Raw genomic sequence first — 19,839 nt, forward strand, 5'->3', positions numbered from 1 at the left:
AGCTCTTGGATCTCCGCCTTCATGGCTTTGACCTCGTCCCTACACGGGCTTACCTCCTTGATTATTTGGACGCGCTTGTTCAAACCATCGATCGATGCTTCGAGAGCTTCGTCCTTGTCGAACAATGGAGCCGTGGCTTGGTTGATGCCGGTCATGAAGTCTTCACGGAGCGAGCCCTCAACCTCCATGATCCGGTCTCGCACATCGTCAAGACCTTCCATGAGTTCGAGCACGGCACTCCGGACCTTCCCGATCTTCTCATCGAACGTAGCCGCAGCATCCACCGAGGCATCTCTCTTCTTTGATTTGCTGCGCATGTCCTTGACTAGCACAGCCTCTCCAACTATATTCGCATCTTGGCTTGACATTCTTTCAAACAGCCGGCGCTCTTCAATCTCTTGGAAAAGGATCTCTCTTTAGCTCTGATACCACTTTGTCACGGGCCGGGAGTTTCCTTGGCCTTGGAAACGACCCGCGAGCGCCTAGCGAGCGGAATTCGCTAGGCCAGCCCTTTCTTTAGCTGTTCCACGAACGATACGGTGAATGATTCTTCGTGCGAGATCCTACCACGCCCAGCTTCGCTCGTCTAGTCCATTGAGTAAGGCAGCAGTTTTCTTTAGGCACAACAACTAGTTTCGGCCTGCCATGGCCTCGTCAGGAGAGCGGCATCAGCTTCCGACCAGTTTGTGCACGGGAGGCCTACCCTGTCTTCAGAGCTCCTAAGTGATATAATCCTTCTATCCTAGAACTCCTAGCACCAACCGTCCTGACGCCACTCCCACGGACCAGTTGTGTTCTACCCTTCTGCCTCATACTCTTCACCAGATAACCCCAAGCGCCACTCACAAGTGTCACGAGTACGGGAGGATTCACGGACCGTGACACTATGCTATCATCTGGTGTCCTAAAGAGAGAACTGGTTGAATTGTGCAAGCTAAGCATGGTTGTGGTTCAGGCTATGCGACTATAGAATAGGCTAAAGTGGCTAGTCTCTTTGCAAGAGGCTGACATGGTTGCGTGGTATCCTACAAAGAGAATTGTGTAATTTATGTATATTAATATATAGTGATGAATAGTGTATGAGCCTATCTATGGAGTATTAGAAAAATCCTAAACTTATAGCGTTAGTGCCACTATATTCTTAAATATTTTAATTGTGTCAATTAAGTCATAAACCTTTTAATTTAAAGCCAATTAATTTTTTTCAGCTAATTTTAGTAAGATATTACTAATGTGGACTTTGGTTGTACTACGTAACATGATTAGCATTGATGTTGAAATTTTTAATAATATTTTTAAATTTTTTTGAATTTTTCAATCATTTTTTTTCTTTTTTTCTTCCCTCCTCTTTCCTCCGATGGCCGGTATGGCCATGGCTGGCAAGGGTCTGCCTCATCAGGGCAAGGGCAAACATTGGCAACGCCACCCTAGCCTAAGCGAGGGTCAATGATGCTTGTTGAGGCCGACCAAGCATGGGCAAGGGTTGGCCTCCCCAAATTTGGTGAGGTTGTCCTGTAAAAAAAAACAGAGAGAAAAAAAAGAGATAAAAATTTAAAAATTATTTTAAAATGTTTACATCAACACTGGTCGTGTCATATGGGATTGCTGGCATCCATATTAGCAATATTCGGTCAAAATTAGTAGAAATGACTAACTTGTTGCTTGTTAAAAAAATTTAGGAACAAATTGATACAATTAAGTGGATTATGACAAAATTGGTACTATGGAAAATGTTTAAAACTTTTCTGAGATTTTTCCCTTCTATTTATAGGTTTTATGATATGACTATAAAAAATAATAAAATATTATATCAATCATAATCAATCATGAAATGCGTAACCAAGAGATACATGTATGATTCAGAGAGATATGGAGAATTGAGGGACATATGCAAAATTCCCTAGATGTACATCCTTGACAAAGAGAACTGACTCGGAACGTTTTTCTATGCCATTACCTAACGAAATTGTATTGGATATGTCTCCTTATTGGGGTCTGTTCGTTACTCTTGGAGTTTCGAGAATTCCAAAGATAAATATGCCCAGAATAACAAATTTATATATAACCTAATTTAATATATCCTTCGTTATTATATAACTTAATTTACAACTTAAGATATATCCAACCATAAAAATAAAAATAAAAATAAAAATGTGTTTTATGAATTCAACTTACATTTTGTCATTACTGTGGCTTATTGTCCTTGTTCTTCCCTAATACACTAACTTTTCAAACCATTCTTAATATACAACTAACCCTAGTTAATTGATTATTTGTTTTTAAAAATTCTATGAGAATGGGTTTTCCAATTGTCGTAGCAAATATAATCTATTTAGGAGAAAAAGGAAGACTAAAAGAGAGACGCCTGACAATAGTTCATATTTGATCTCACGATTGATGATGATCGATCGATCAGCAGGTGACGTGTTCATCGTCGGCCATCCAACGGCTCATACAGCCGTCCGCAACTTTGCCTCATGTGAGACGAGCCCTCTTTCGTTTTCAATTATTAAACTCAGAAATAAACTAGACCATGTAACATATGACCGTCACCAGGACTTGCCGCTCCAGCTTGGTTCCATGACCTTTTAAAATCTCTACACGTCCCTCACATTTTCACGGTTGCACTACACTTCTCGTATCCTTCCAATTCTCTCTCTAGCTATTGAAATCCCAGCAAGAGATTCACGTTGATTCTACAATTTAACTCGGCATGGACAACAATCGAGGAGGTCGTCAAGCAACCGCTGAGGAACATGGGATCAAGCTCATGAAGCAGGAGTTAGCGTATGACATGTCCCAAGATATTGTGGCAGCGCTGCAATGTTTGAATGAATCCCCAGGCGGAAGCACATGTACCATCTTCAGAACCCCTGAGGCGATTGGAGGAGGTATTGCCAAGGCATGCCGGCCTCGCATCGTCTCTATTGGCCCATACCACCATGGGGAGCAGCAGTTGCAGATGCTTCAGAAGCACAAGTGGAGATACCTCCACACCATGCTGGACCAAACTCAACACAGTGTCGGCCTCGAGGACCTCATCAATACAGTGGCACTGAAAGTGGAAATGATCCGGCAGTGCTATTCGGAGAGCACTGAGTATTTCAACGGACCTGATCTTGTGAAAATGATGGTTGTTGATGGATGCTTCATCATTCAGTTTCTCCGTCAAATCGCAGGGGTCATGGCAAGAGACAGACGTATGGATCCCCCATTAAATAATTCATACGTGTTGTATTCTGTTGCACGGGACCTTCTTCAGCTTGAGAACCAGGTCCCATACTTTGTTCTCGAGGATTTGTTTGAAACAACGAATGTTCCAGAAGCAACGTGGTCCTTGGCCAATCTTGCCTCCTATTTCTTCAGCTGTTTCGATTTAGGACCCGGCTATGTCTTGGAAAGACAGATCAATAAAAAAGAAGTGCATTTACTCGATTCATTTCGTCTGAGTTTAATACCTTAGAGTCAACAAGACAGTCCAGTAGAGAAGAGTTCATACCGTCCTTTGATTAGATCTGCCTCTGAGCTCCGTCGAGTGGGAATTGGATTCAAGCAAGGGCAAGCCAGCACCTTCCTGGGGATCAAATTTGACAATGAACGCAGAACCGTCAGAATTCCACAAACAGAAATAAATGATGATCTCAATTGCATCCTCCCAAATATGGTTGCTTTTGAACAGTGTCGTGGCCAAATGGACGGGCACATAACCGCCTATATAGACTGCTGATGACGTACAGCTTTTGCGTGACTGTAAAGTCATATCGAATTACGGTATGAGCAACCAGGATGTTGCACGCTTCTTCAGTGACGTCTGGAAGGACGCTATTATAGACATCCCTGATACCTATCTAGCGTTGCACTTTTCATTTTTAAATGAGTCTTTTAAGTATGAGTGGGCTCATCTTTGCTGGGCACAACTCCTAAATGCTTTTCATGACAACCCATGGTCAACTCTTTCGGGCTTAGCTGTTGTAGTTACGCTTGTAGGCATCATTCAAATAGTGTATGCCGTGTTGCAGTACTATCATCCCAAGTAGCAGGAAGCATATAAAAGCCGCGTCTTCCAATTTCATTCCATATATATAGAGTACGTTTTTAGTGAATCTTTTGAGTTGTTGATACTTCCCTTGACCATATCAATCTTGAGTATGTGGATTAACAGTTATCATGACTAAAGTGGTGATCACTAAGGAGAGCACAAGCCGGTGATCCCATTTCGCCCGGGAATCCAGAACTTACTCCACCCTAGGCCTAGCCACTACCGAGTTTCATGGAACTAAGGACCGAATCAGCTGGTTAAATGGTGTTCTATAACTAATAAAACCAAAGTTACACGACAAAAAAGTTGTATTGGTGCAAAACCATCGTTATTTTACTAGCCATGTTAAATACTTGTGTTACAAATAAATGAACCTTTCCACCCAAAAAAGAGCCCAATGCATCATAAAATGCGTCTCTACCATTGTCAACCTATTCTCGAGTTGTCTCTTCCAAATACCGAAGTTGTCGCCCAGTTCATTGCAATGTAGAACCTGTTCCTCTAGCTGACTACCCTTGTGAGATAAGCTGAATGCCAAACCAGCCAGCTCATGAATCCTACGTGCAATATCCCCTTCGCGTCCTGCATAAAAGACTGTTTGCATAAGTGACGACAATTGATTCCATGAATCAGAGAGTACTAGGTATTGGGAAAGAAAACCATAAGTTTCGCATGGTAGCATGTTATGCACCTTAGACTGGCGTAAATCGACGAGCGCCTTGTAACGCCCAACAGAAGCCATGCTTCCCAAATGCCTGCACGCGAATGGGTCTCCTAGAGGTATGTCTTTTAAGCAAAATGCCTTCCCTCCATTTTGCTTCCCTATCCTACGAAACAGCTCCTCCAAGAATTTCCCTTTCCTTTCCGCGACCTGTTTCAGAAATCAGTATTCATATTATTTCCCAGGAAAGAAACCCTTTATGCAATGAGAAAGAGATACCGAATGACCAATTACAGTTTCAAAGGGAAGGATTCATGCCACATCTTGTACAAAGTAGAGCAAGGAGATGAAGATTGTCGATCAAACGAGTGGAGATCAAACGAAAAGCAACAGCGACAAATCTTCAAAGGAGTCAGATTGGTTGACTGGATCTGAGCTAAAGCACTAGCCTCGTCTCTTCAAGAAAACTCGATCATATATTATTTGACTATGAGATTTATTTGCTCTTTATATGTGTGTGTGTGGCATCTCTCAATCTTTGACTTTAAGCTTTTGGGTTGGATTAGCCAACACACTCTGATATGAAATAGTTGAGAGGACATATCATTTACTTAGAAGATGGTCAAATGCTAAAATGAGATTATCACGAAGTTGTTGATTTAAGCGGCAAAGGAGAGAAAAGAGATATTTTCTCCTCACGTTTCACCAGCGGGATTAGGGAAGTTCAAGTGACTTGACAAAATCTGAGGGTCCAATGCTGGCGGACCAGACTAGGAGAGAGCGTATGGAACATCTGTCCCATCATTCAGCACGATTTTCTTCGCATGAACCTCTTTCACCGGGCCTCTTTTAAGATGAACTCCTGACTAAGCATTGCGAGCATTAGATCAGCAACACAATGAACTGCTAGAAAAGATGACGGTAGCTTGAGAAAGAAAATCAACTTACCCTTGTTAAGATCATTAATCATTGAGAAACTGTAAGTGAAAACAATGAGCATCTTCTTCTATTCCTGAAACTTTGAAGGTTGCTCTGTAAGCGCAATTCATATAGTTGTAGAATTAAAATACCTGGATTTTCGGAGAGCATGAGGTTCAACAAAAGCCTCTGCCTGATTTCTTGGACATGATTCACCTCACGAAGCAAGTAGGCATGTTCCTTGATCGATAAGCAATGGGATTTAGCAAAAGAGAAAATCCTAAGGGAAAAACATGGTGGATTTGGAACAACTAGTGTTATTTGATATTTCTTATAGCTGCAACTTCTGTTCCATCATGTTGAAGAAATGAAATTCTGTTCCATCATGTTGAAGAAATGAAATTCTACCTTATCTCACTATATAGTATGTACCTAAAACACTTTTCAACATGTCTGACACTGGGGACAATGCATGTCGATATTTGTTAGTATAATTGATTTGCCAGGTAACCGCACATGGGACTTTTATAGCCGGGGGCCTTCACGGAAATGCAAATGCTTGGACAATGCACTTCGACGATTGTTTACGCAGTATATCATAAATTTTTGATGTTTGTCAATTGCTAATTGAAGAACATGGAGGAAAATTCCAGCTGCACATCCCGAATAGCCAGATGTTCGACTTACTTCGTGCTCGTCAGCGTCAAATTCCAGTGCAGGGAGCCAAATAGAAGTACGAATTGGGAGTTTGCCACAAGAGCAGGCTGCATCCGGCTAATGGGCTCACCCACTGAACGGAACTCCAAAGTTCGACGGAAGAAGGCGAGTGAAAATCATGTGATTTCAGGGTGAAATGCACACGAAATCATACACATAAATATTAAGCCCCTTCATAAACCAGCAAGCCGCCCAACAGGAACCAAGAACGACCACCCTTGGCTTTTCTCCGGGCTTAGTCGGTTCAAGACCTGGATATCTGACGCTTTCATATAATGGGAAAATTTCTTCTGATTTTCCATAAGCAAATAAAAGACGAAAAAAGCCCATATTTCTTGGAGGAAAGGCGTCAATTGTAACCGATGCATTCAATCAAAGGCTCGTTCTTTTGTGCAACAACCAAATTGATGATTTCATCAATCTCATTTGACTGCCCTCCTAACATCCACCGAATGCAAATCTCACATGTGTGAGCATCAGCATGGAGTTTTTCTTGGTATGCCATGACCAAGAACAATGAAAAAAGAATGTCAACAGAGACAAATGGTTTCCTTTAAACAATTAAAGCTGTAAATGTACATGGCGAAATTCCTCTTTTCACGAGTCAATTGTAGAAATGAAGTTCATTTCACGTTCTCTGCCATAGGATGAACCCCCAGACAAAAGCAGAACAAAAGGCAAGAACAGAGGTCTTTTCACCTGGAAATTTTATTAATTCCTCAAGATGGATCACATCGATGGTCATTAGGTAACACTGTTCAAGAGCGCACTAATAGCGTGAGGAATATGTAATGGACAAACTACAAAGAGGTAAAATAAACCAGCTGCAGATCTAACCAGTGAGCTCCGTTAAGAAAAACCAACAATCAATTAAAACCGGTGCCTGAACCATACGATAATGACAACCAATCAAAGAATATGAGCAAAACCATGTTTACATGGAGACCTACTAGAAAATGAAGCAAGAAGAAAGGACGTGAAAGCAAGCCTCCAAGATGAAACGAGACGTTTCAAAGTTGAGAAACATGTTGGTGTGTTTTTTGCTGCTGTTGGACTCCAATGCGTCTCCAAATGTCGTTGAAAGGAGGAGATGGTCTATCAACTCGATCAAATAAAGGGCATTTCCAACAAAAGATCGTTAATGACTTCTTTAAATTGGTAAAAAAAAAAAAGATGCAGTTATTTATAAAAGAGAACAAAAGCTTGGGTGAAGAAGTTAGAAGAAGCCATTGCAACTTGTTTTGATAATAGTTGAGAGAATGAAAGAGTTCAAAAAATACCAGCAGGTTGTCAGAAAATATCGAGGACTATACAGGCATTAAAATCCGATATTTGACCTTCGGACACGTCAGTTTCTTATATTTCACATTTGAGATGGGTAACTTTAGAATATGAAAAGTGGATAAAGTTTTTCATGCATCTATGGGTATCTATATAAAAGATTAGAACCTTAAATCAAGTTTTTATTTTGTAACTTCTTTTTTTTAGTCGAACTCCACCTTATTTTAAAATATATCTTTTGTACATGAAAAGTTATACAGAGTAGAGCTAGGGACAAGTTCAGTAAGAGTGCTATGACCTCTCTCTCTTTTCCCCGCTTACTTAAATACCACATTAGAATAAAATCGATCATTTAAGTGCAATTTTCCGCAAATCTTCCTACATGGATTTTTATTATTATTTCCCATTCCGACGTGGATTTATTTTTTATTTGTGATTTTTTTTATTAATTATCCACGTTAGCTCCAATTATATCACGTAGGACAACTAACATCCACATTAGATTTTCTGGCAAGACAAATTACCGATAGACTAAAGTGATTGATTTTTCAAATTTAAGGCACTCAAATGAGCATCATATAAAAGTTACGGTACTCCTAATGTACTTTTCCTAAAAATGCTTATACATGTGTCGTTGAATGAATGGTTATTTAAATATTTGAGAAAATTATCAATTAGTCTTAAACAAATTTTACAAATATCAATTCAGTTTTAACTTTCTAATTACGTTATAGTCCTACACAATTGCGTGATATTTAAATATAGTATTTCCTACCATTTGCCATCGCAAATTACGACGTAGAAATTAATAAATTGTCCGCATTAGCATGCCACTTAGGACGCCGGCAATGATTAGATGCCACGTCAACAATTTTCAATGGCAATTAGTAGGAAAGACTAGATTGAAATATAACCCAAAAGTTTTGGACTACATTAACAAAATTAAAAAGTATGACTGATCAAGTGGAGTAATTAGTTGTTGACAAGGAAATTATGACAATTGTAATTGCATTATGAGACAATCCAATCAAACCATTGGCAAATGCATATTTTTTGTCAATTCTAAATGCAAAATTTCCAAAGAAAGAGAAGAAAAAATGTATATATATATTCTAAATCTGGCACCTGCAAGAGATAGTGTAATCAATTTAAGGTAATAGGGGCATCATAAGTGCAAAATGAATGGAAAAAGCACGAGCCTTTATGAGTTTATTCTTTTCACATAATTGCTCATTTAAATGTTAAACCTAACCTTTTGAGTTGATGCGAGTAAAATAAGGAGAGAATTGGTGAGTTTCTAGAGTCAAGGGCCGGATGATAGTTAAGAAAAAGGAGAGGGAAGGAGGTAATTTAAAATAAGGAGAGAATATGGTGGGTTTCAGTTTTTTAAAATTTAATGTCTTTCCCAATTAGATTTTTATTTAGCAAAAAAAAAAAATGAAACTTTTCAAACTATACAAATAAAAACATGTAAAATCATGTATTTTCCATAATTTTATTAAACCTAATCTTTTAAAAGTATCGAATTTTGCGTAGAATGATACAGTTTTAACATTACAAGCTCTGTATGTACGTCAATTAGAATATCTTAAGAATTCAATTTCTTTCTCAGAACCCTATATGGCAGGTAAAAGATATTATTTTTCTCATGAAAACCGTAGTAAGGAGGCCAGTTTCCGGGGAGTAATGTGTATTCGGAAAGCACCACTACTGGGGAAAAAATTTAAGGAGTTGTCACCATCGCTTTGCTCTTTCGCTAACACGTAGTCATTTCTTTTACAAAACAGACGGCCGTGAAAATTCATGGTCGATCTATCGCTTGATGATGATTGTCAATCAGCATCCGACAGCTCATGAGCACTCGATGACTTTACTACATGTAAGTCAAGCTTCTCCCTGGCATTTGTCATAGGATACACTGCACTGCTCTTGACATCCTTTCGATTCTCCATCTTTCTTTCTTTTTCCTTTTTTTCGCTAGGAATTTCGATTCTCTATCTAGCTATCGAAATTCCAGCAAGAAATTCACGTAGATTCTACAATTTGAATCGGCATGGACAAAAACCGAGGAGGTCATCAAGCAACCACCCAAAAACATGAGATCGAGCTCATGAAGCATCAGCTATTGCCTTCCATGTCACAAGATATTGAAGCAGAGCCGAAATTGTTGACTGAATCAGCAGACAAAAGCAGATGTAGCGTCTTCAGAGTGCCCTGGGCACTTTGCTGGAGGAAACGCCGAGGCGTGCCGGCCTTGCATCGTCTCTATTGGCCCATACCACTATGGAGAAGTGCAGCTGGGAATGCTTCAGGAACACAAGTGGAGATACCTCCAAAGCATGCTGGACCAAACTCAACCGCACGGTGTCGGACTTGAGGACCTCATCGATACATTGGCACCGAAAGTGGAAATAATTCGGAAGTGCTACTCGGAAAGCACCGACCGTTTCAGTGGACCTGATCTTGTGAAAATGATGGCTCTTGACGGACGCTTCATCATTCAGTTCCTCCATCAAATGGCAGGGGTCATACAGATTGATCCCTCATTGAAAAATTCATACGTGTTAGCTTCCGTTATGCGGGACCTTCTTTGGCTCGAGAACCAGGTCCCGTACCTTGTTCTCGAGGATTTGTTTGAAACGGCGAATGTTCCAAAAGGAACCTTGTCCTTGGCCGATCTTGCCTTCCATTTCTTCAGCCGCTTTCTGGAAGTATTTGGCAATGTATGGGAAAGGCGGAGCAACCTAAAAGGAGTGCATTTACTTGATTCATTTCGTCTGAGTTTAATAGCTTGGGATCAACGAGACATTTATCCATTAAATAAGAGGTCGTCTCATCATCTAATCAAATCTGCTTCCGAGCTTTGTCGTGTGGGAATTGAATTCAAGTGTTGGGATTAACGGATCCCCAAAAACCGGATTCGACACTAAATCGAACCCCTAAAACGAATGCGGAAGACAAGCCCGGGAAAATCACGTATCACCGATCCTAAAGCACACCACGGATTCAAGCGTACCTTGTTAGCCACAGATTAAACACCGACACTGACGTGAGGAAGAGAATTTGGCCCTGTTCGATCCAATGACGCCAAATTGTGGTTGAAGGGAAGAAAATTGTTGCCGGAGCCTTACTGTTTTCCTTTTTGTGAGAGAGAGAGGGGGAGGGAGACGTACGTACGTTCTGATTTCCAAAAGGTGCGTTCTCCCTCTCTCTCATCCCTTTTATACGTCCCTCCATCCACGGGCCCTATTCTTGTGGGCCGGGCTTTTAGGCCCAACATGGGCGAACGGGCCTTAAGCCCATCATTAATAAAACCATCATCTCCCACTCGCACATGGTGGGCTGAATAAGATTCTCTTTACCTCTCTTCAACATTCTTACCGGTGAATAATCTGTGCGACCAGCATACTTTGAGAGCTCGTTGCTATACATATGTTAGGAATATATAGCAGCTCATAATGGGCGTCACAATATGAGTAGATTTAGTATGCAAAAGCCTAAATCAATCGATCACATTTATATCTCTCTTGATCTCTTTCAAACAATGATATATATATTGTATTCACAATTATAATTATCCCAAAGACAGTCATAATTGGTCGACCAGTGAACACAAAACTTAAAATGTGATTCTCCATATTCGATCTTCCTCTTTCCTTCAAACTCTCAATTTCAGTTTAGCTTGCTTTTCTAGAAATGTCCAATTAGATCGAATCAACTCATGACCATTGGCAACATCTTAAGATATCAAACACTAAATAGAAACCTTGAGAATAAGTAAAAGTCATGAGGGCACTAAAATTAAGGAACTATTTTCCTCAAGAGTCTCACACGACATAAAAGTTGAGATCAAAACTTTTGCCACTCTTATTGATTGTTTCATGCATACGTAGTATGAAATACATATTACGGTATTAACTGCTTTCCCATGGAGCGTATGTCTACACCTTCAATACCGTACAGATGATAGTTCAGACATATCAAATGTCTAACTTGAGTTCACGTATCTACTCATTCACAAAAATTCATCAGAACTCACATCTGGCATCATAGACAGATAAAGTAAAATATATGGGTTATTTTACTTTTGGACATAGTAAGTATTATGTCCTCATCTTAACACTCAGTTAAGGCGACATACGTATTTTAAGCTTGAGCTCTCGATTATCACCTAGAAAATAAGCTTAAAAACAGTATTATCTCTATTTATCACACAGTAAATAGAGGTGATTACCCGTGTGAGTGGGCTAATCTTTTATTTGTCCGACATACTTTCTCAACTTAAAATAATGCACTGAGCATTAAGATGCATAAAGATCAAACAAACATTCATAGGCATTAACAATGAAAAAACAAAAGTTCATAAATGTGAACAACTCAGGAAAATTACAATCCAGTACATCAGACTCTACACAATCCTAGAGATTTTACATGACCACAAAACACATCTCTAGATATTGGTTTTGTCATAGGATCTGCTACCATTCTATGTGTAGATATGTACTGTAAGTTCACATCCTTTCGTGCAACCATATCCTTGACAAAGTTATACTTGGTATCTATATGTTTGGTCTTGCCATGATATTTTGGATCTTTGGTGTACGCTATAACTGCTTGGCTATCACAGTTAACCAATAATGGATTTGCAGCTTTCTCAATAACACCTAAATGATCCAAAAATCTCTTAAGCCAAACTCATTCTTGTACTGCTGCTGATAATGTCACGAACTCAACTTCCATCATGGATAAGGCTATACACGTTTGCTTCTTACTACTCCATGATATGGCGCCATTGTTCAAGAAGAGCAAATCCTGAGGTAGATTTTCTTTTATCTAAATCTCCTCCCAACCAGCATCTGAATAGCCTTCAAGTCGCAGATCTTTTCCTTGGTAATTCAACTTGTAATCAGCAGTTCCCTTCAGATACCTCAGTATTCTCTTAATGGCTTTCCAATGTGCTGGACCTGGATTGGATTGGTATCTACTTACCATTCCAACTGCAAAACATATGTCGGGTCTTGTACACATCATAACGTACATCAAGCTCTCAATAACACTAGTATAAGGAACATGTTTCATTTGTTCCTTCTCTTGTGGAGTCATTGGACACAGTCTATGGCTCAATCCTTCACCTTTTGCAATGGGAGTGTTTATGGGTTTACAATCTTGCATACGAAATCGTTCAAGAACCTTGTTTATATATATTTCTTGCGAAAGAGAAAACGATCTCTTTGAACGATCTCTTGAAATCTTAACTCCAAGAATGTATGCAGCCTCGCCCATATCTTTCATCTCAAAGTTGGAAGACAACCAACTCTTGACAGTATGAACAAACTCCATATTACTTCCGGCAATTAGTATATCATCAACATATAATGATATGATCACAAATTGATCCTTGGATCTTTTGATATATACACAATGATCCTCATCAATTATTGTAAAATCATATGCCATTACGACATTATGAAAACGTATATACCATTGTCTCGATGACTGCTTGAGGCCATATATCGATATCAAAAGTCGACATACCTTTTCTTCTTGACCTTTTACTATGAAACCAGCAGGTCGTTCTATATATATTTCTTCATCTAATTCTCCATTGAAGAAAACAGTCTTTACATCCATATGATGTAATTCAAGATCCATACCAGCCACTATTGCCAGAATAATGCGAATCGAGGTAAATCTCACCACAGGAGAAAACGTATCTTCATAATCAATTCCATCCTGTTGATTATACCCCTTCGCCACAAGGCGAGCCTTATGCCTTTCTATCGAGCCATCAGCCTTTCGCTTTACTTTGAGAACCCACTTATTCCCAATTGCTCTGCGTCCTTTTGGAAGATCAACCAATTCCCAAACTTTGTTTGATTTCATTAACTCCATTTCCTCTTCCATTGCATGAATCCATTTTTCCTTACCAGGGCAATTCAGAACCTCATCAATATTTCTTGGCTCATTCTCATCTTGTGGAGCAACCATAAAAGTTTCCCCTTCAATGTCAAAATGTCGACGGGGAATACTTTGGTGACTTGTTCGCCGTATGGGAGATTGTATACTTTGCACATCATTCCCCATTATGCTCCCACTTAGATTAGATAATGATGATGTCGTCTCATTATGTGGTTGTAATTGAGAATGAGTTGAATTCAATTCATCACTTCTCATATTACTCCCACTTGGATGAACTCCACTAATATCATTATCTTGATCCAAGGTTTCAAATAAGGAGTGATCTTCCCTTATTTCTCCCTTCTTAGGAAATTCATCCTCTAAAAATGTGACATCCCGTGATTCAAATTCAGTTATACTCTCACTTTCCTGCTCACCTATGAACACATACCATTTCGAGTGTTCCGAGTATCTTATGAAAATACTCTTATTTCCTTGGGACCCAATTTCCCAAACTTGTGAGAGGACTCAAGTGTATAGGCAGCACAATCCCATGGCTTAAGAAAACTTAAGTCCGGTTTTTCTACCTGTCCATAACTCATATGGAGTAGAAGTAACTGATTTGGAAGGCACCCGGTTAAGTATATAGGCAGCAGTTAACAACGCATCACTCCAAAAAGTAATAGGTAAATTAGCATGCGCCATCATGGACCTAACCATTTCCAGTAGGGTTCTGTTTCTTCTCTCCGCAACACCATTTTGTTGAGGAGTATACAGAATAGACAACTGTCTTTCTATTCCTTTTTCATCACATAATTTTCTGAGCTCAATAGATAAATATTCTCGACCTCGATCGGATCTCAATGTTTTTATTTTCTTGTCTAATTGATTTTCTACCAGGTTCATAAACCTTTTGAAACAACTTATTGCTTCAGATTTATGAGAAATCAAATAGACATATCCGAATCGAGTATAATCATCTATAAAAGTGATGAAATAAACAGCCCCATGCCTTCCTCTTACATTCATTGGACCATAGACATCAGAATGGATTAAATGTAGAGGAAATTCAACTCTTTTACCTTTTCCAAATGGTTTCCTTGTCGTTTTCCCTTCTAGGCAATGCTTACATTTGGGCAAATCGACTTTTTCAATGTTGCCCAACAAGCCATCTTTGGCTAGTCTATTCATACGCTGTTGGCCAATGTGACCAAGTCTAGCATGCCACACATTCACATAATTATCATATGTATTAGGAGACATGTGAAGGGAATAACAAACATTTGCATTAACATAATCAATATCTAATACAATGAAACCATCTAGAAAATAACCGCAACCATAGTAATTTGTATTCAAAAACAAATCCACACCTCTATTATAGAAGTTCATATTAAAACCTAATTTAACCAACACTAAAACAAACACTAAATTTCGACGAATCTCCGGAGCATACAACACATCATGTAGGAACAAAGTGCGTCCACCACGCATATTCAATTGGTATGTGCCAATTCCTTTCACTTCAGCTCTGGAGTTATTTCCCACATAGATCCACTTAGTTCCAGTTGGTACTCGTCGGAATTCCACGAAGGATCCTCTATCCTTCGTTACATGGTATGTCGCTCCTGAATCCACAGTCCACAAAGGATTAGACTCAATTAAGAACACAGAACTCGACACAAAAGCAAATTTCTGAAAAGTACAAGGGGTGCATACCTTCTTTGGCTCATGACAGTCGCGAGTATAGTGACCCTTCTTGTCACAGTTGTAGCATTTCACCCTTGCAAGCTTTTTCATGCGAGGACGCTTTCCTCTTTCATGTTAGTTAAACTTGGGTTTATTCCCTGAAGGACCTGCTTCCTTGCCTTTCCCTTTATCAAGCCAGTTAGGACGTTTGCGCTTGGAGCTTGAAGCTCTATGTGAGCTAGAACTAGCATGATAGAGTTTAGCATTCGGCTTAGCCGCTAAAAGGCGGTCCTCTTCCAGCTCAAGATGGCGCATTGCATCCTCAAAAGTTTTGATATGTTCATTATGGGTCAGGTGCACCTTTATATGCTCCCAACTCTGAGGCAAGGAACGAATCACTACTTGCACTTGCTGCTTATTTGTGAGGACATGGTCAGCATCTTTCAGCTCATTTATCATGTTTGACATATTTCTAAGATGTTGCTTCATGGTCTGACCATGAGGCTTATTGTAAAAGTCAAACCTAATAGTGAGCTGTCTTAGTCTGGTCACCGAAGTATGACCAAATCTAGCTGCCAATGCCTCCCACATTTCTTTGGCATTGTCAAAACGGCTAAACTCTCGCATGATGTCATTTTCCATGCTGCTTAGCAACGTGATGCAAGCAAGAGAGTTCTTTCTTTTCCATGCAGCAAAAGCTTCCTTATCTCTCTTGTGCTGTGCAGTATTTCCTTCTTCAGGTTCTACCATGGTCAAGTTAAGAGCTTCAAGTGCTTCTTACTCTTCCAGCACATATTGGATTTTCATGTGCCATATCTCATAGTTGTCGCCATTGAGCTTTTCACCTTTATTCAGCTCGACAACTATGCTCTTCGTGGCTGAAGCCATTGATCTAAACACATCAGACATACATGCACGAATTATTAATGCTTATCATTTATGCATCACTTTTGCACAGACCCATCATATTAATGAACAATTTCAAGTAAGGTTTCAGATTCAAAATGTCACTAAGTTTTCAATCATCCTCCAAAAAACCTAACTTAAAACTATCATTAATATAATTGTCTTATGCAAAATAAATTCTATGAAGTTACAAAAACTTCTATAACTACCCACAGCAACTAGCAATAACAGAAAGCAACAGATAATTGACATCCAATAAAACAATAATGCTTTCAACTAATACAACCAAGATATCGGTTGCTACATCAACAACAATCAGATAGTAAACATTACATAATATGTCCACAAAGCACACTTAACAACGATCAGCCAATACAACTAACACCAAGTCAACACACGAACTGGGAAAGATCATCTTTTGTTCAATTTCTTGATCTTTTCCCTTGTAATAATCTAGTAATATTCATTTACAAAATCCATCACAATTTTCTTATAAGAAGCAGCTCTGTTGACATCCCATATGCGATTCAACACTCCTTGCCATTCAGGTGGAAGGGTGTTCATTAAAAATCGCACAATCTCTGACTGTGGCATAGGACGGCAATTCCATATGACCTTTTGAATTTTTTTTTTATTGACCTCAAGGACATGATCAATTAAGTCACCACTCTCCTGTCGATGATCAGTCAGCTCAGCTATCAACTTATAAAGCCTTTCCTTTTGTTCATCGGTAATTGCGCGAATAGGTGTGCGCAACCTGAGGGGAGGCATTTTTCCTGCAACAAATGCAGAACAAATAAGGTATCACAAATAATCCACATAGACTTAATTGAAAAAGAAACACATTCTTTTCCTCTTTCTTTTTTTTTTGAGTCAACGGTCGTCGATCAACGGTCAACAGTCAACGGGTCAACGGACAACGGCCAGAGGTCGTCGGTCGTCGGACCAGTCGGATTGGGTTGGAAGAACCGACCGCACGTGCCGCCCGCGTGCGCGGGCTGACGTCACGCAAACGTCAGCTGGCACGTGCCGCGCATGTGCCGCGCGCGTGCGCGAGCTGACGTCACGCAGACGCCAGCCGACACGTGCCGCGCACGTGCCAGGCGTCCGTGGGTCGGGTCGCCGGTCAGGTCGCCGGCCGGTGATCGCCCGGCCAACCGTTGTTGACGCTGACGTCATCCCAGCGGTTACTGATCGTTGGGTGACGTCATGCTGACGTTAGCACGCGTCGGTTCGCCAACCAGCGTGTGCCGGTTCACCGCCGGCGTCACGCACGTGCCGGTTCGCCGATCGGCGCATGGTGTCCACGCGCAGCGGCTTCTGGCCGCGCGTGTGGGCGTGTGCGGTGTCGCCCGGCGGCACACGACATGTTGCCGGACTCGTCTCGACGAGCCCTTTCACCCTATGCCTTCAGAAATGGATTTCGACTTATAGAAACTCGAAAAAACGGACGGACAGTGCTCGGGTGTCGGGATTTCTCGCCCCGATCCGTGTCGGCCGTATTTCTTTGCGAAAAATCAATCAAAAAACATGAAAGAGGTCGGGAAAACATTAACTAGGGCTCTGATACCAATTTTGGGATTAACGGATCCAAAAAAAACCATATTCGACACTAAATTGAACCCCTAAAACGAATGCAGAAGACAAGCCCGGGAAAATCACCGATCCTAAAGCACACCACGGATTCGAGCGTACCTTGTTAGCCACAGATTAAACACCGACGCCAATGTGAGGAAGAAAATTTGGCCATGTTCGATCCGATGACGCCAAATCGTGGTTGAAGGGAAGAAAAACGTTGCCGGAGCCTTAATGTTTTCTTTTTTGTGAGAGAGAGAGAGGGGGGGAGGGAGACGTACGTACGTTCTGATTTCTAAAAGGTGCGTTCTCCCTCTCTCTCATCCCTTTTATACGTCCCTCCATCCACGGACCCTATTCCTGTGGGCTGGGCTTTTAGACCCAACATGGGCGGACGGGCCTTAAGCCCATCATTAATAAAACCATCATCAAGCAAAGGGAAGCAGCACCCTTCTGGAGATCGAGTTTGACCGCGAGCGCAGAATCGTTGGAATTCCAAAAGTAATAATAGATGATGATCTCAATTGGATCCTCCCCAACATGGTTGCTTTTGAACAGTGTCGTGGCCAAGGGGATGGGCACATAACTGCCTATGCCACGTTCATGGGATACCGATACCTCATTCATACGGCCAATGATGTACAACTTTTACGTGATAGTAAAGTCATCTCGAATCACGGCATGAGCAACGAGGATATAGCACATTTCTTCAGTGATGTGTGCAAGGATGCTACTTTCTATGTCAAGGGGAGCTATCTAGAGTCACACTTTGCAATTTTAAACAAGTCTCTCAAGTATGAACGGACGTATCTTTGCTGCGCACAACTCCTAAATACTTTTTATGACAACCTATGGTCGGTTCTCTCAGGCCTAGCTATTGTAGTAACGCTTGCAGGCATGATTCAAATAGTTTATGCTTTATTGCAATTATATCATCCTTCGTTAGAGGAAGCATGTAGAAGCTCTTCCATATCGATTTTATCACGTGTATTGACTGTTTTGAATGAATATTTCGAGTTAAGAGTACTTTATTTGTCGCCAAATCAATCTTGAATAAGTGACAGAACAGTTATCATCACTAAAGTGATGGTCACTAGGGGAGTGCACGAACCAGGCCCCCACGTTGACCGCCTCCGGTCATCAACCACCACCGTCAGCCACCACCTACCGTTGACCATCAATCTCCACCTCAATCATCAACCGTTTATTATTCATAAAAATACAGCATGATTAAAGCAAGCAGGGACACAAGAAGCAAACTGGTGCAGATGTATGTAATGGTCAAGACTCAGGCCATGGATTCAGCATCATCACCTCGCCAACAACCACCATTGATAACCGTGGGAATATATAACACAAGACAGAGAACAGCGATTCGGCAGTATGTTCAGCAAATGTAAAATACGCATGTAATCATGTCAAATGGTTACCGACTCAGATTGCTCCAGGTGAACAACGCTAACAAGTTTCCAAGTCGAACGACTACAGGGAGTGTAATAAGCTCGAATTTGATGCTAAATTCATAGAAAAGTGATTCCCGCATGTGCACAATTAATGAAATTAACTCCTACAGAGCTGATTTGATCTTAACAGAAATCATCCCATTTCAGTTTTTTTCCTTCATCAGAATAGAGCAAGATCTAGTTGAAGTGTTACCATAGTAAGGAGAAATTCTTGATTGCGATAACTAATCAAGCTAGCACAAGGAAGATCTGGGAAGTGTTGACTGTGAAGATGAACAACGGCTATGAAGCTTCAAACACGAATAACCTGCTTCGAGTCCTCGCGGCCAAGAACAGGGCAAACAGAGCTTCCTGTGGTGGTCGAACTGACAGTGACGAGAAGCGATCCGATGATTGCAACGATTGGCAACGTAGAGGCAGGAGAGGATTCAGTGGAAATCACTGAGAGAATGACTTCTAGACGCTCAAAAGTTATTCAAATCTATGCAACGAATGTTCTCTGCTCTAGCTATAGGTCTCTTTCGGTGTATCTGGGCTGAAATCCAAGCAAAGAAAGTGGGCATTTCGGACTCTCCAACTAAAACTCCTCTTTTTCCATCATTTTTTTCATTCATTTTTATTTAATCATTTAATTAATTCTCTCCTCCTCTTTTTTTTTTCCTCTTTTCTCCCCTTTTATTGCCCGACAGAAG

General features: G+C 40.6%; 1 protein-coding gene across 1 annotated transcript; it reads left to right on the forward strand.

Annotated features, from left to right (window-relative positions):
* Positions 1-2,713: 2,713 nt before the first annotated feature.
* On the forward strand, positions 2,714-19,592 carry LOC104447270 (UPF0481 protein At3g47200). Its single transcript, XM_018873481.2, has 4 exons — positions 2,714-3,274; positions 9,800-10,339; positions 18,243-18,478; positions 19,346-19,592. The coding sequence occupies exons 1-4, from the start codon at positions 2,714-2,716 to the stop codon at positions 19,590-19,592; spliced, it is 1,584 nt and encodes a 527-aa protein (XP_018729026.2).
* The last annotated feature ends 247 nt before the right edge of the window (positions 19,593-19,839 follow it).

This window comes from Eucalyptus grandis, chromosome 5, assembly GCF_016545825.1.
Source record: "Eucalyptus grandis isolate ANBG69807.140 chromosome 5, ASM1654582v1, whole genome shotgun sequence".
NCBI classification, from domain to species: domain Eukaryota; kingdom Viridiplantae; phylum Streptophyta; class Magnoliopsida; order Myrtales; family Myrtaceae; genus Eucalyptus; species Eucalyptus grandis.